This window comes from Callorhinchus milii, unplaced genomic scaffold, assembly GCF_018977255.1.
Source record: "Callorhinchus milii isolate IMCB2004 unplaced genomic scaffold, IMCB_Cmil_1.0 Scaffold1, whole genome shotgun sequence".
Classification (NCBI taxonomy): domain Eukaryota; kingdom Metazoa; phylum Chordata; class Chondrichthyes; order Chimaeriformes; family Callorhinchidae; genus Callorhinchus; species Callorhinchus milii.
In genome coordinates this window covers 115592666-115607274 of record NW_024704742.1, presented here as the reverse complement: position 1 = coordinate 115607274, position 14609 = coordinate 115592666, and the positions used below count along the sequence as shown (strand labels likewise).

Here is a 14609-nt window from a genome sequence, read left to right as displayed (position 1 = left end):
CACGTTGGGCCTTTACGCTCACAGGCTTAGTTAACACTCAGGTTGAAGATCATTTGAAAACAGAAGGATAATAATAATAATAATCCTTGCATTTAATATAGCGCTTTTCACGTCGGGAGGACGTCCCAAAGCGCTTCACAGAACACACTGTAAAGTGAATTGGCCGTATATTTGTGGGCGAACGCAGCAGCCAATTGCGCACAGCAATGTCCCACAAACAGTCGTAGATTGAAAATGACCAATTTATTATTGTTTTTGGTTTTGGAGGGATTATTATTAGGTGTGTGGAGTAAGGAAACTTGCCCAAGGTTTCGCCCTGCCTGGAATTGAACTCAGGTCTCTCGCTTGCAAAGCGAATGCTCTAACCACTGAGCTACAGGACTCCACATATTTCTCCCAGGATCCTACACAACAATTCTCCCATATAAATTGGTCATTCACTTATAATCCTTGCATTTGATATAGCTTCACACTTCACAGCTGTTTGTCTATAGGACATTGCTGTGGAAAAAATTGACTGCTGTCTTCTCCTACAAATATAGCCACTTCATTCTACATCTCTGAAGTGCTTTGAGACATTTCAACATGATAGACACCAAGTCAAATGGAAGGCTTATTATTATCGAAGTGTATTTCCTTCAAAATGACCAACTAATTGTTGCAACTAATACATGTAACTAAGAACAAGCTTATATGTTTATAGCCATGTGGTGTGAGCTGGGTTGGATTGACATTCACCGGAGCAGTTTGAGTCTCCTGATACTTTCAAATTATTTACAATGTGTAGGAGAGTTCACCAGAATACATTAAAACTTCCCTGGTACACCTTTACCCCAGTCATTCCATCTTCCGTGAGAAAGTCTCCAAAAACACAAGATTATTCAATTCAAGAAGACGCAACTTACAGGGATCTCCATTGGATATTGTTTCTTGTCCAAGCATTGGGTAGCAGGAAGAGATCCACTCTCTCACTTAGATAATCTCCTTGAGGTGAGCACAGTTCAGCCTCTAGAGCAATTTACACATATTTACAAGCACACAGCCATTCTACTTCACAGTAAATCCTGCAAAACTTTGGGTCGTCCTCCTGACGTGAAAGGTGCTATACTAGATGCAAGGATTATTACGAATATTACACAGCACGTTTCAGATTGGGAGATACTGTAAAAAGGCTGAGGAAAGGCCCAAGGCTTTTACTAGTGACAAAAGAATCAGATGAGGAGGTTAGCTGAAAGGACAGGATATAAAGGGTGCCTATATGTTTGGTAGATGGAAAGAATGTTGCATCCTGGTAGGTACATAGCAGGAAGACAAAGCAAATGTAAATGAGATGTCTGAAAACAGTGTTACTTTTTACTGTAACTTCCATGTTCTGCATTAACATTGCACGATAATTATTCTTATGAATATATGGAAGAGTGAAGCAGTAGAAATATCCATCAAAATTGCACTCCTCTGTCTCATTATCTGTGCAGAGCTTGAATATGGTCTTAAAAGGCAGAATATGTAAGGGTAGAATGTTCTTTTCTTATTCCTTCTCTTTATTCTTCTGCCAAATTTCATACTGTGTTTTGAATTTAAATATTAACACATTGATACTGGAATTTACTGCACTGATTTGAGACTTGTTTTATAAGATACTGATTTATGCTTTTGTAGAGTTCAATGCTGTTGGTTTAATGCTAATATGCTTTGTGGGTTCAGGCCCCTGAGTTCACAGTGTTATACTATTCAAAGTGAAAAGGGTGTTCTCCCAGTGTTCTGGCCAGATAAAATGTGTCTTCACTTCATTGCTGTTTGTGGGACATTGTTCTGAGCAAATTGACTCCACTTTTCTCACATGTAAACAGTCACTTTAGTTTACAGGACTTCCCTGTGAAGCTCTTTGAGATGTTTAAACGTTACAGATATTGCATGAAATCCAAAGATTTTTTTAGCAACGATGTCAATTTATATAATGACCTTCACGTCTCGGAGCACTTTACAGATACAGTTGGACGCCAAGCAAGGGCGGGTGGTGGTGGGGGCGGGGGAGAATTTCTTTCATAAATCAGTGTATAAGGAATTGATGATCAACTACTAAATAACTTTATTGTACATGGTACCTGAATTATTAAGTCGTACTGTGTTGGAGTGGTTATCAGTTCTACAGATTGTTTCTGGGTTTTAGTACAAGTAATAATGAGCAAAAACAACCACATATAGTTTGATGTAGACCCATAAATTCTAAAATTGACAAAATCAGATTGTCTACCTCAGGATAAATACACCTGCAGAGGGAGCCACCTGCTGGTTTTCCACAACATCTTCCTAAAAAAACCAGAATATCTTTAGGAATCCCACAATTTTTACCTAATTGATTTTGGTTTCTAGACTTTTTCTAAGACTATTATTTCTTATGCACCTTAAAAACAATAATTATCTCTGCGTTTCATGCCTTATTTTGCTCACACACGCCATGAAACAAACTGTCACTGTAACCTGTGAAGCGCTTTGGAACGTCCTCCCAATGTGAAAGGCGTTCATCAAATGTAAAGATTATTATTAATATTATTTGTGACTACTGGGACAGGTTACCAGGAATCGTGGTAGAGGCCAGGACACTAGATTTATTTAAGAAACAGTTTGATGCTTTAATGGTAAGTTGATAAGGTGGATATAATAGAAAAATGGGATCAAATGGGACAAAGAACTTTCTTTACCCATTTCTTCTATTTGATCTTATGAACCAACAACAACAGCAACAACAACTTGCATTTATATAGCGCCCTCCATGTTGGGGGGAATCCATGCTGTACCATGACTGTAACATGCACCTAAAATGACTGCAAGATCCGATGAAGATTTCAACACATATAAAAGACAACGCAAAGATGACAGGGATTAGGGAGATGCCAGGGTCAGGCTTGAATGTGATGTTGGAGAGAGAGAATATAGGGAGAATTCCTATTCTTTGTGGTTTTTAATTGTTCACTTTTGTTTTCCTGGTACCAGGGTGTGAAGGAACATAAGTGTGGAATCTGCGGGCGTGAGTTCACGCTGCTGGCAAACATGAAGCGTCATGTTCTCATCCACACCAACATCCGAGCTTACCAGTGCCACCTGTGCTTCAAGAGCTTTGTGCAGAAACAAACATTAAAAGCGCATATGATTGTGCACTCTGACATCAAGCCTTTCAAATGCAAGGTTTGTACTTACTGATTGTCAGGATCTTGCTAATAAACATGACATTTCTACAATCTTTCCTTCATTTGTGAAGCTGCAGTAATTTGATATGAAAATATGCAGTGATTTGATATGAATATTGCAATATTCTATGACAATAAAGCAATTTCATAGTATTTAATATTCAATAGCTTTGCTGAGACTCTACCCTGCATGGAGGGCGCTATATAAGTGCAAGTTGTTGTTGTTGTGGTGGTGGTTATTGGCAATATTCTAACTAATTTGATCTTCCGGTTCTCTCCCTAGTTTGCTATAGTTTGGAGCTTTGCAATTGTTCCAACCACTTTTGAAACTTAGAAAATTGACTGGAGAAATCCAGTGTGTGAGGTATATTAACAGGAACATATGTAATGCCAATGTATAAAACAAGTTGCATAATAGATTCTAGTTACATTTGCTCAAAGTAAATTTGTTTCTGTGAGTTGTATCTGTTGTCTGTGATGCGCTGATGATATAAACATATGAAATACAGATACAAATCAAAGGTCTAGTGGACTTATTGCTCATATGTGCAAAGCTTGTTTATTGCGAGGCACTCAAAACTCAGTATATTGCAAGACATGCTGTCCATACCGCAGCTTGTCTTTTATGTGTTGAAATCTTTTATCAGAGCATTTTTCACATAATCTTTAAAATCTTAAGCCACATAAGTTTTTGTTTCCAAAATCTTGTTCCCGCTCACTCAGATAGGCTGTGGAGTGCATTCCTTCAAACATTTGTGGATGCTGAAAACAAACTATCAACATTGTTTTCAAAGAAGGATTGTTTCCCAGAATATATTTCCATTAAGTAATAAACAATTACAACTGAATGTAGCAAAAGGAAGTCACTGTGATGGTAACCTGGACTACTCAGTGAAGAAGGACAGCCAGAATAAGGGTGGTATCATTCATTTACAATCTTCTAGCTACCCTAGGGGTGAATCAAATAAGTGAAAGGAACAATGTAAAGCCAGAGGGACATTCCTTCAGGGAATATAAGCCTTAGAACTGATCATGAAGCAGAGATACACTTGAGATGTTTAACTCTTAGCATTACATTTGTAAATGTAAATGGTAAGAACAATTTGTATGCTCTCAAATCATCCCAAGATCTCAAAAGATCTTGAAACCATGAGGAAAATGAGTCAATTCTCTTTCACATGCATAGAATGAGCTATGAGCACCCAAGAAACCTAGCACAACTATGTAGGTCTTATAGTCTACATTGTAGACAAATGAGATCCACCTAGAACACAAGAACTGGATTTTGTTTCTCCTCCGATTTTCTTCCACCTTCCTTGTTCTTTGCACAATTGACCAGTGTGAACCTTGAACAGTGATTGTCAGCAAGCTGTTCAACTCCCTCTCCCACATCAAATTCAAGCCTGATCCTATCATCTTCCTAATTCCTGTCATCTCTGCATAGTGATTGAGAGCTGGACAATGGGAAGCTTGCCAGACAGTGATCTCTATGGCAAGCTATGCAGTTTTAGTTGATTAAAATCTAGCAGTACCTCAAAGCACCATCTGGGTCCCTAATACTAGGCTCTTGCCAACTTGCACCTAATATTCTCTGAAATTAGATATGAAGGGTACATCCCTACAGGGAGAGAAGGTCCAATTCCATTCTAGAAACGGGGACATTTTCAAGCATAGGGGTGGCATACATATGCAAAACTCTTAAACTTGGTGAAGTGTCAGACCTACTCATCAAAAAAAGATTAATATTTCATGTATAACCTTCATCAGTAGAAGGGAAATCTCAAGTAGAGCAGTGGAGGGCAAGTCAGGAAAAGACCTTGAAATTTTAAAATGATTACATCAAGAGGAACATGTTGTGGACTATTTATAGTTTTATTTTGTTTCTTGTTTATAAAATATATTTTACGTGTGACAGCATAGCATTGTAATCCTTAAAATGCACCAGATTGAGATTTCATTTAACAAGAATGCAGCATCTTTGAATATGACAATACTAATAATAATTCACATTCTTCGCATTTCTGCAATTTGGCCTTCTGGAGTATTATTCAGCAACAGTGCTGTGTGGTAAAATAAGTTTTGAATATGTGCATAATTTAAAATATGTAATTTATAAGATGTGAAAGATGCCCAGAATTCAGAGGGTTAATAACATCCTTGCTCAGACTTTGCTAGTTTTATAATATCTACATAATATATATATCTATGCAATGTTGGCAACTAAAATATAATTTCATGATCAAGACAAGAAAGGAAGTGCGATCAGCTGACTAAATAACCAAAGACTTGAACCTAAAATTTGTGTCTGACCTCGGCTGGTAGAGGGTTAAAGCAGTGACCAGATAGATGCATTTTGGCATGAAGCTCCTCTTCAGCAGAAGGAAGGATATTGCTGCACTGACTGCTTGCTTAACAATAGTTTTCATGTCTCCAGGGAACTTTCTGCAAATAGATTTCATCTCGCTTTCTCTTGTACTTCCTAAAACTTCCTGTTTTCTCACGGTCCTTTTGGAAAGTTTACAGACCTGCTCCCTCTCTCTTTGAGAACTCGGAAATCTTGTGAAAAGAATGTATAGTATGGAAAGCAACATTGTTTCATAACTCCCCAGTGTCAGAGACTTTAATTTGGGGATTTAAGACTATATTCAGCCAAATGTTCTGGTTGCTGGGAAGGTGTTCTCCTTGAGGGAGATAGATGGGAGCTGAACTGGCTCCAAGATGACATGCTTAGTGATGGGATTAGGGTTAGAATCAAGTCAATCCTCTATGGAGGTCTTGGTCATCTGGTTCCTGAGCCAGGCAGGTCTGCAGTACTCCAGGGTATTACTGATGACAGACCAGGCAGCCTCTTATCAGTAGGACTTGGAATGCCAGACCAGACATTGGGGGCAGAGATTCTTCCCACTCAGGTCCTGTTAACCCTACATGGATAGGGCAGTCCCAGTTGGATTAGTAGTAATAATAATAATAATCCTTGCATTTGATATAGCGCTTTTCACGTCGGGAGGACGTCCCAAAGCGCTTCACAGAACACACTGTAAAGTGAATTGACTGTATATTTGTGGGCGAACGCAGCAGCCAATTGCGCACAGCAATGTCCCACAAACAGTCGTAGATTGAAAATGACCAATTTATTATTGTTTTTGGTTTTTGGAGGGATTATTATTAGGCATGTGGAGTAAGGAAACTTGCCCAAGGTTTCGCCCTGCCTGGAATTGAACTCAGGTCTCTCACTTGCAAGAAGGCGAGTGCTCTAACCACTGAGCTACAGGCCTCCAGGAAGCTTGTCAAATAATTGCTTTCAATGGCAATCACTGTGGTGTTATCTGGTTAAATTCCAGCAGTACCCCAATAAATACTCTAGCATCCCCAAGCTTTAACTCTTGCCAATATTCTCTGGAATTAGGTAACAAGATACATCCCTCCAGGAAGAGATTGCACATTCCATTCCAAACACAGGAATTTCCAAGTGTAAGTCACATGAATGGAACTAGCAATCTGGTTTGGATACTCTTAAGCATGGTGATGGGTTTCCTCATGACAAAAAAAATCTGTTGCTTGTAGCTGACAAAGTCATACCAATTCAAATAGGATTTCTGACTGTTTGAAATAATATCTTAACTATTAATACTTTTATTTACTGACGTTGTTAGATTGTTTACGATGGGAAACTTGGAAAACAGCAGGCAAGATTTATCAATGTTTTAGATTATAATACTCTTAAAAAAAAGTTTCTCCCTAATAATTTCCCCCTTTCGGTTTATTCTCATTGCTTGTCACATAATTTTCTGGTTGGACGACTGTATCTATTTGATCCCTGTAGAGGTAACTCTTTAGCCCACCAGTAGGAGGTGCTCAAGAGCAACAAATGGTGACTCACCCTGTTATCTCTCTCATTTAGGGACGTGCCTGTTTCCTCTCAGTACCTCCTCAAAGACTTTCTTGGTATTGGCAACTTGTAATTTTAATCATTACAGCAATTTTAAACACAACCGAAATGGCACTTTTGAGAAGCGTCATAACTTAGCCTTTAACTGAAATACACGTGGAGTAATGCAAAACATTGTGCCTCGTACATTTCAAATATCCGGTTCATGTTTTATTATCCTTAATAAATCCCTTTATACAAGGAGGACTAATAACAAGGGGCAACCAAAACCTAGGGTGGCCTATCATATTCTGGTGCCTAACAATAGGAATCAACGTACAATTTATTACATCTTCATAATGGTAATCTTCATAATTATAAGATGAAACATTGATTGTTGCCAGTGATCAGTGTATGATACACACAAAGAAGGGTGAATGTCTCATGAAATGGTAACTGTTCGAAAGGACAGAAAGATTAAATGAAATTAAGTTGGATACTAACAGACAACAGATTGTATCCAATGTATTTACCACTAACCTTGGTTTGAGCAGTGATGGTTAACTTTATTTTTAAACCTCAGGCAGTCTCATTGTCTGGAAGAGACACAAGAGGGATGTGCCAAGCTTTTCTGGTGGCATTATGTATGTATTCATGTGTAGATCAATAGCTGTTGTGTTTCTGGCATAAACCAGAGATCTGAGTTAAGTACCAGTTTCCTCAGTGCTGTTTCCCCAGTTATGATATTGTGGAGGATAGTAATCATCTTTCTATGATTGTAGAAGGTGAACTTTAACATATAATAGTCACAGCCACATCATGCTCACAATATGCAGATTTTTACACTGGACTAAACCAAGGAGCAAAACATGAGTTGTCTCTTTCTAACCAAGGCCATGGTATTCCATCACTGGGAAGACATTGGCTTTTCACAAAACTAACATTGTCAAAAGTTCTAATTAAGGCTGAGCTCCATTGATGTTTTTCATTCTTCTTGTAGCCACTTGATTTTCCTAATGCACATCATATGCGTATTAAATGTCTGTAACTGACTGGAGTTTGTGTTAGGATTCAGAAACCTACATGAAGGGATAAGTCTTATAGTATTGTACATCATCAAAGGTTGAGTAGCAGAGAAAGATCAGATTAGTGAAGAAGAAATTGTTAAGCTAACTTGCAGTTTAGGTGCACACAGATTGAAGAGAAGCCTGAGGGAAATGATGAATTCCACAGTCTTGAGATATGGGAAAGAATAAGCTGGAAGATCAGGTAAAATGATGAGTGTTTTATTTCAAAACAATAAGTAGATAGGGAGGAGGAAAGTGCAGTCATGACAATATATTTGAAGCTTGGAAGTGAAAATCTTCCTTCACGTATTCACCTATTATTTCAGTGATGAAGATCACACACTATTTATATGCTCATGTTCAATTTGGTCAACACTTACCTTTACTAACCTGTTGTGGATGTAACATGAGTAAAGCACACAGCATTTTGGTTGAAATTCAATAGAATTTTTCCAATAGAGCCAAGCATGTTTTCTTGAAAGAGTCGTGTGATAAGAGAACAATCTATTTATCAATTACATCCTCTGAGGAAAACTATGATTTAGTTAAGTACTTTATGTTATAAGAGAGCAACTTGTAAATGAGGATGGGGTACAATATCCTATAAACCTCTGCAGTTTAACCAAACTAAGATAATGTCAGATTCATGTTTTAGACACAAACATAATGATAGCTTGTGGTGTATAGCATCCCAAACTACTGGTTAAGGCCCTGAGATTTTCCTGAGGGATTAGTATACATTGGAAGTTTACCAGAAATTGTTGGTCTTTTCTTGAAAAAAAGGCAACGAATGAATGCAATTAAAAGTGTTTATTTGTTTGCATTAACAGCTGTGCGGAAAGGAGTTTAACCGAATGCACAATTTGATGGGACACATGCACCTGCACTCTGACAACAAACCATTCAAATGCATTTACTGCCCCAGCAAATTCACCCTGAAGGGAAACCTTACACGGCATATGAAGATTAAGCACGGAGTCATGGATGGAGGCCCCAATTCACACAGTAAGAAACTAGCTCTAGAAACCTGAAACACCTGTATCTTTAAAGATACAGCCAAATAGATACATAAATAAGAAAATATATATAAATCTGCAGTTATTATAAATATAAATATAATTATAAATATAAATAAATATAAATAATTATAAATATAAATATTAGTTGTTGTTATTGGAATACGTACTTTCTGATGTTTTGTTGTCCCATTCATTGTGTCAGTGCTATTACTGTTGTTTGATAGTATTATTCTACTACTTTGCAATGTTATATTCTAAACTTTAATGAGGGAAAAACAATGGTGTTTGCACATAAGGAGTAACAGGTGTCCCCCCAATTTAACCAGATACATCTCACATCTACTAAGTCAATTATCATTTCTTTTGGTAACTTTCTTTTGTTGCTTGTGATGAATAGCATAGCCAATGCATGTATACAGGTGTCAGAAATAGCACTGGAGAGATCTTTTAATCCTACCTTCCTTCTTTGTTTATCTTTTTATGTGAAACATTTCTGTATTTTGTCTTTAAATTTTCATACACTTCCTTTAATATTCCTTACTGGTGCCAAAAATTAAACAGAACGTTGTTCTGTTTAATTTTTGTTTCTCTCCAATTCTCTCATCTCTTTTCCCCTCCTATTCCTAAAGGTGCTGCTTATGAGCAGTGTATATAACGAATCATTCTGATTTGTTCCTCCACCGGGAACCTAACTGGGGACACCGCAGTTGAGGCTCATGCAGTCTTTACTCTATCTCCACACATGTTCATTTTCCATCAGGAGTCACTTAATAATAAAAATGATAATAATAATAATAATAATCCTTGAATTTGATATAGCTCCTTTCATATCAGCTGGGCAGCTCAAAGCGCTTCACAGGATTTACTGTAAAGTGCTTTGACTGAACTGTAAAGTCATATATGGCAGCCAATTTGTGCACAACAATGACCCACAAACATCAGTGAAGTGAATGACCAGTTTTATCTGGGGGATTTATTGGCCAGGACTTCTGTGGCAGGAAAACATATAGGCCAGAGTGCACAGACAGGAGTGGATGTGACAGTAAGGTTGAATAAGGACTACTGTCATTCTCCAAAAAATATGTTATATAAATGCTCTAAACAGCTTTAAGCTTCATAAAGGAATATTTTATGTTAACGTGTCAAAGAATATTAAAAAAAACTAAACAAAATAGAAAGTCAGAAACAGGAAACATAATGAGTTACGACATAGAGGAAGGCAGAAACCAAGCTGGGGGAAACACAGAATGGTGGAGTGTGAAAAATTTTGTAAAACTATTGGGAAATTCTAATTGTTTTGATTAATTGATGTTAAAATTAATCTGTGTATAAATATACTGAATATTGATCCTTATATACTGATTATTTTTCATATGAGCAGTGTTTGCAATGAGTCAGGATAACTATAATTTGTACTCTGGACCATGGGCATTAGATCTAAACCAGTTAAGAGTGAAATAATATTTTTTTCACACAAAGGGTTATGGCAATGTATTCTATCCACCACTGCTTGCAACTAGCTGCTGCATTTCGCCCACAAAATATAGAGTCAATTCACTTTACAATATATTCTGTGAAGTCCTTTGAGACGTCTCAATAACATGATAATGGCCTATATCAAATGCAAGGATTATTATTATTCCAAAGGTGGTAGATGTCAAGTCAACTGAAATCTCTAAGACAGAGTTAGATGAATATTTGGCTGGCGGTGTATCAAGGGATATGGTGAAAGGGCAGGGAAATTGTATTAAGTTGCAGATCAGCCATGATCTAGTAAAGTGGTGGAGCAGGGTTGAAGGGCTGAATATTTTTTATATTCTTATGGCACTGCATTTGAATAATAGAGGGTTTTGTTCCCTTTATTGTTATCATCTGTAACAAAACTATACAAAAAACACATTTTTCCTGAGCTCACTCAATACTAAAATATAGCCAAAAGAAAATTAAAATTGTTTAAGTTAATAATCACCAGATGATAAGAGATAGTGTAGCTAGTTAAATGATATCCAGAAATCCTGGGGTCTTAAGAGAGGTTGAGATTAATATCAAGCACTTCAGTTCATGCACCCTAATATTTATAGCATGTTATGCCCCTTTGTTCTAGTTGTTAATGAATACACTTGTACTAAGCGTGACCAAGTGGAAGCCAAATAAAACAATCAAATCCTGTATTCAAAGAACGGTTCAAAAAGGCAGAAACTTGTTGAAACAATAACCTTAAATAAAATCCCTTTAAAATTCACTCAATAGCTGTTAAATGCATTTCTAGTAATAATGCATAATGCACCTTATTTTGCCTCACTCTTCAATGAAGAGCCAACCGCACAAGGGCCTGGAAATTCAAATTGTGAGGATTTTTTTGAAGGTGAAAAATGTGACTTGCAATGTGATAAACAGTGCTGGTTGAGTTAAGACAACATTCCAGGAAACAACACTCCAATACCAGGTCTCCACAGGCAGCAATTCCAAAGATGGTGGTGGAAAGGTGGTGGCATTGAACGTGAAAGACGCTCTCACCTTCAAAGCTTTTGCTCCCCCTGCTACCTTTGCGACCTCCTAACCCCCTACCATCCTGCTTGCTCCCTCCGCTCAGCAGGCTCCGGCCTGCTTCACATCCCCCCGCCTCGCTCGCCCCACTATTGGCCGCTTCTGCCACTCTGCCTGGAACTCCATCCTGCAGTCCCTCCGCCTCACCCCTCCCTTGTCTCCTTCAAGACCCATCTCAAGACTCTCCTCTTTGACCGTGCTTTCGATCTCCCTCCTTCCCCCCTGCCCTCCACCCTCCCCGATCCCCAGCTCGGGTCTGAAGCTCTGAAGCTGCCACAAACGGCAAATAGGTGAATGACCAATTAATCTAGAGGATGGTTAGTCGGTAGAGTTGATATATCTGTAACTTAATTGAATCGATTGTATTTATTTAAGAAACATATGCATTTTCATTGGTAATATATTGTAATGATTATCTACCCAGATTGTTAAACTAAATGACGTGATAGCTGATGAATGTATTGTTCTATTTCATTTTAGGCTTCAGGAGGAGAGGACTAAGTGTATTTTCCCAGGCCAATCTACTGAGCAACTTTGAGCAGGAAGAACCCTTTGATCTTTCCCAAAAAAGCAGAGTAAAAACAAGCTTCTCTCAGTCGGATGGAGAGAGTGCCAAGGGAAGCTCCTGTCATGAGGAAGATGAGGACAACTACTATACAATGGGACAGTATAGCCCTGAGGAGTATTGCAGAGATGACAAGCTATATGTACCAGAAGATCTGTCCCTGAAAGCAGCAAGACCACTTCATAATTTCAGAGACTTGGCCAACGAAGATAAAGAGAGAGTGATGAGTGAAGACGAGGAGGACCTGCTGGTCAATGAAGAATTTCTGCAGAATGGAATTGAAGCTGACAAATATAACAATGTTTGCTACTTATTTGATAATCTCAATGAAAACTATAATGTCAAAAGCCTAAAGGACGTCTTAACAAAGCTTAACCATTATATTGCTTGAACATCTGAATGAAATAGAAATGTTATAGACAGAGTGTAATACTGAATAGACATAAGAGATGTGAGACATACAGTAGTTTTTCCTTAACATGTTAACCTGTATTTAGATTACACGCCCATTGAGTTGGCCACCCTCGGTTAATGGGGCCAAAACCTGGCACTTCTATCAAATCACAGTCAGTGGCACCAAGGAACTTTAACAATACAGATCTTGCAACTGCGCCAAAGCCATGATAGCAAGCTGGGCAGCCTTGAGGTAGAGGCTGCTATCCCCAATGCTTGAGATATGAAACCAGCGTTGTCTATTTACCAGGCAGACAATGTAAACCTTGCATCTGGCTGAGACATGAATCTATCACCAGCATATTCACCAGCAGATTGTGTCTAACCTATTAAATAGGCACTTTTTCCACTTTGTTTACCATGTCTGACACCAATTTAATTTACATTTTGTGATATTTCTTCAGATATAATTCGAAACGCTTATTATAATGTTATTGTAATTACTAATCAGATATTAGACAGTTATTGATTCAGGCTTTTCTGATATGTTTTCTAGATTTCAAAAGCAAGTGTTGAAGTATACTTTACAATCAGAGCCTGTCTTTATTGTTTGGTCTTTGTCCAATGCATACACATTTTTATATAAAAAATTGTGATAACTGTAAACTGCACAAGAATATGGCAACAAGTACCAGAATGGTAACAAACTAACTACAAATAGAACAAATACGTAACAATAATATAAATCTCTTTCTTTAATGAAATTGAGAAGCTCATATGCTTGTCATCAGTGCCTGATCTCTGAACAGATAAGATCACAAAGGCACATTGTGTATGAGTGCACTAATGCCATGTGATTTCCATCTCTCATTTTTGTTTTGATCCTTGTTAGAACCTGAGAACCACTTGATTAAACTTCTTTGTGATTCAAATCATTTCAGAGTGAGCATTGACTCGTACATTAATGAATCACAGTTCTACACGAAGGGATGAGTCAGTTCAACAATAATTTACATTGCACATAAACTTTCAGGTTGGGAAAAGGTCTCACGGTGCTTTACAAAGACTGAACAGACGCCCGAGATTGGAGGGAGCGGGGGGATAGAGGAAGATGACTGAAAGCGCATTCAAAGAGATAGGTCTTCAAGGAGATTTGAAAGAACAGAAGGAAAGATCAAGGAGAGGTGTGAAATTGGGTTAGATGTGATTATAACAAAGAAAATATACTTTCAAGAATGTAACCACTGTTTTCTGTTGAATGCAACAATATTGATGATGGTTTTATAAATNAAAAATAATCCTTTGCATTTGATTTAGATCCTGTAATATTAAGAATGTCTCAAAATACTTTATGTCTTAGAAATCATTGTTATTGGGTAGTTTGTAAAAGAGTATTACTCTAAAGTTTAAAGTAGCAAATGAAAGTACTATTGACCAAATGTTGTGTTTATACTTCATCATCAACAATAAAAATGAACCTCTTGTCTCTTTACATGTCATTCTATTGTATTAGTCAAACAATCAATGTACCTGAAGGAAACAAAAACATTATACTTTCCCTCCTTGGGCGACTTTCTTCACTTGTTTTCCAGTATTGGCTAGCATTTTCTCTGTGTTATCAAGATAATTAATTATTATTAATAATATGATATGCATTCCTAATTGTTGCATATATTCTATATCATAATATTTGTAATTTCTCAATAAAAAATATAAATGTTATGCGTGTCACTGAACATCGTCTTAAGCAAAAGTAAGGGTCTAATCCTCTATTGGCAAAATTTACATATCAATAATAATGAGTTTGGTGGTACACACATTTCATCCTTTTACAACAAAAGTTTTGACTTGTGGTATAACTGGACAATAGAGGCTATAACATAAAGAGATTAATTGATGCTGGAAAGAAATTGAGCTGGGGAATCTATAATATTCTACTGCTTCTGAAATTCAATGAACACA

General features: G+C 37.4%; 1 protein-coding gene across 1 annotated transcript in view; it reads left to right on the top strand.

Moving 5' to 3' along the window:
* Positions 1-14241, top strand: part of znf366 (zinc finger protein 366) — a 29479-nt gene extending 15238 nt beyond the window's left edge. Inside the window, exons 3-5 of the mRNA XM_007899793.2 lie at positions 2995-3186; positions 8954-9128; positions 12170-14241. Coding sequence (XP_007897984.1) covers positions 2995-3186; positions 8954-9128; positions 12170-12645 — 843 coding nt within the window. The 3' untranslated portion in view covers positions 12646-14241. The remainder of the gene's footprint in view (positions 1-2994; positions 3187-8953; positions 9129-12169) is intronic.
* Positions 14242-14609: the final 368 nt, after the last annotated feature.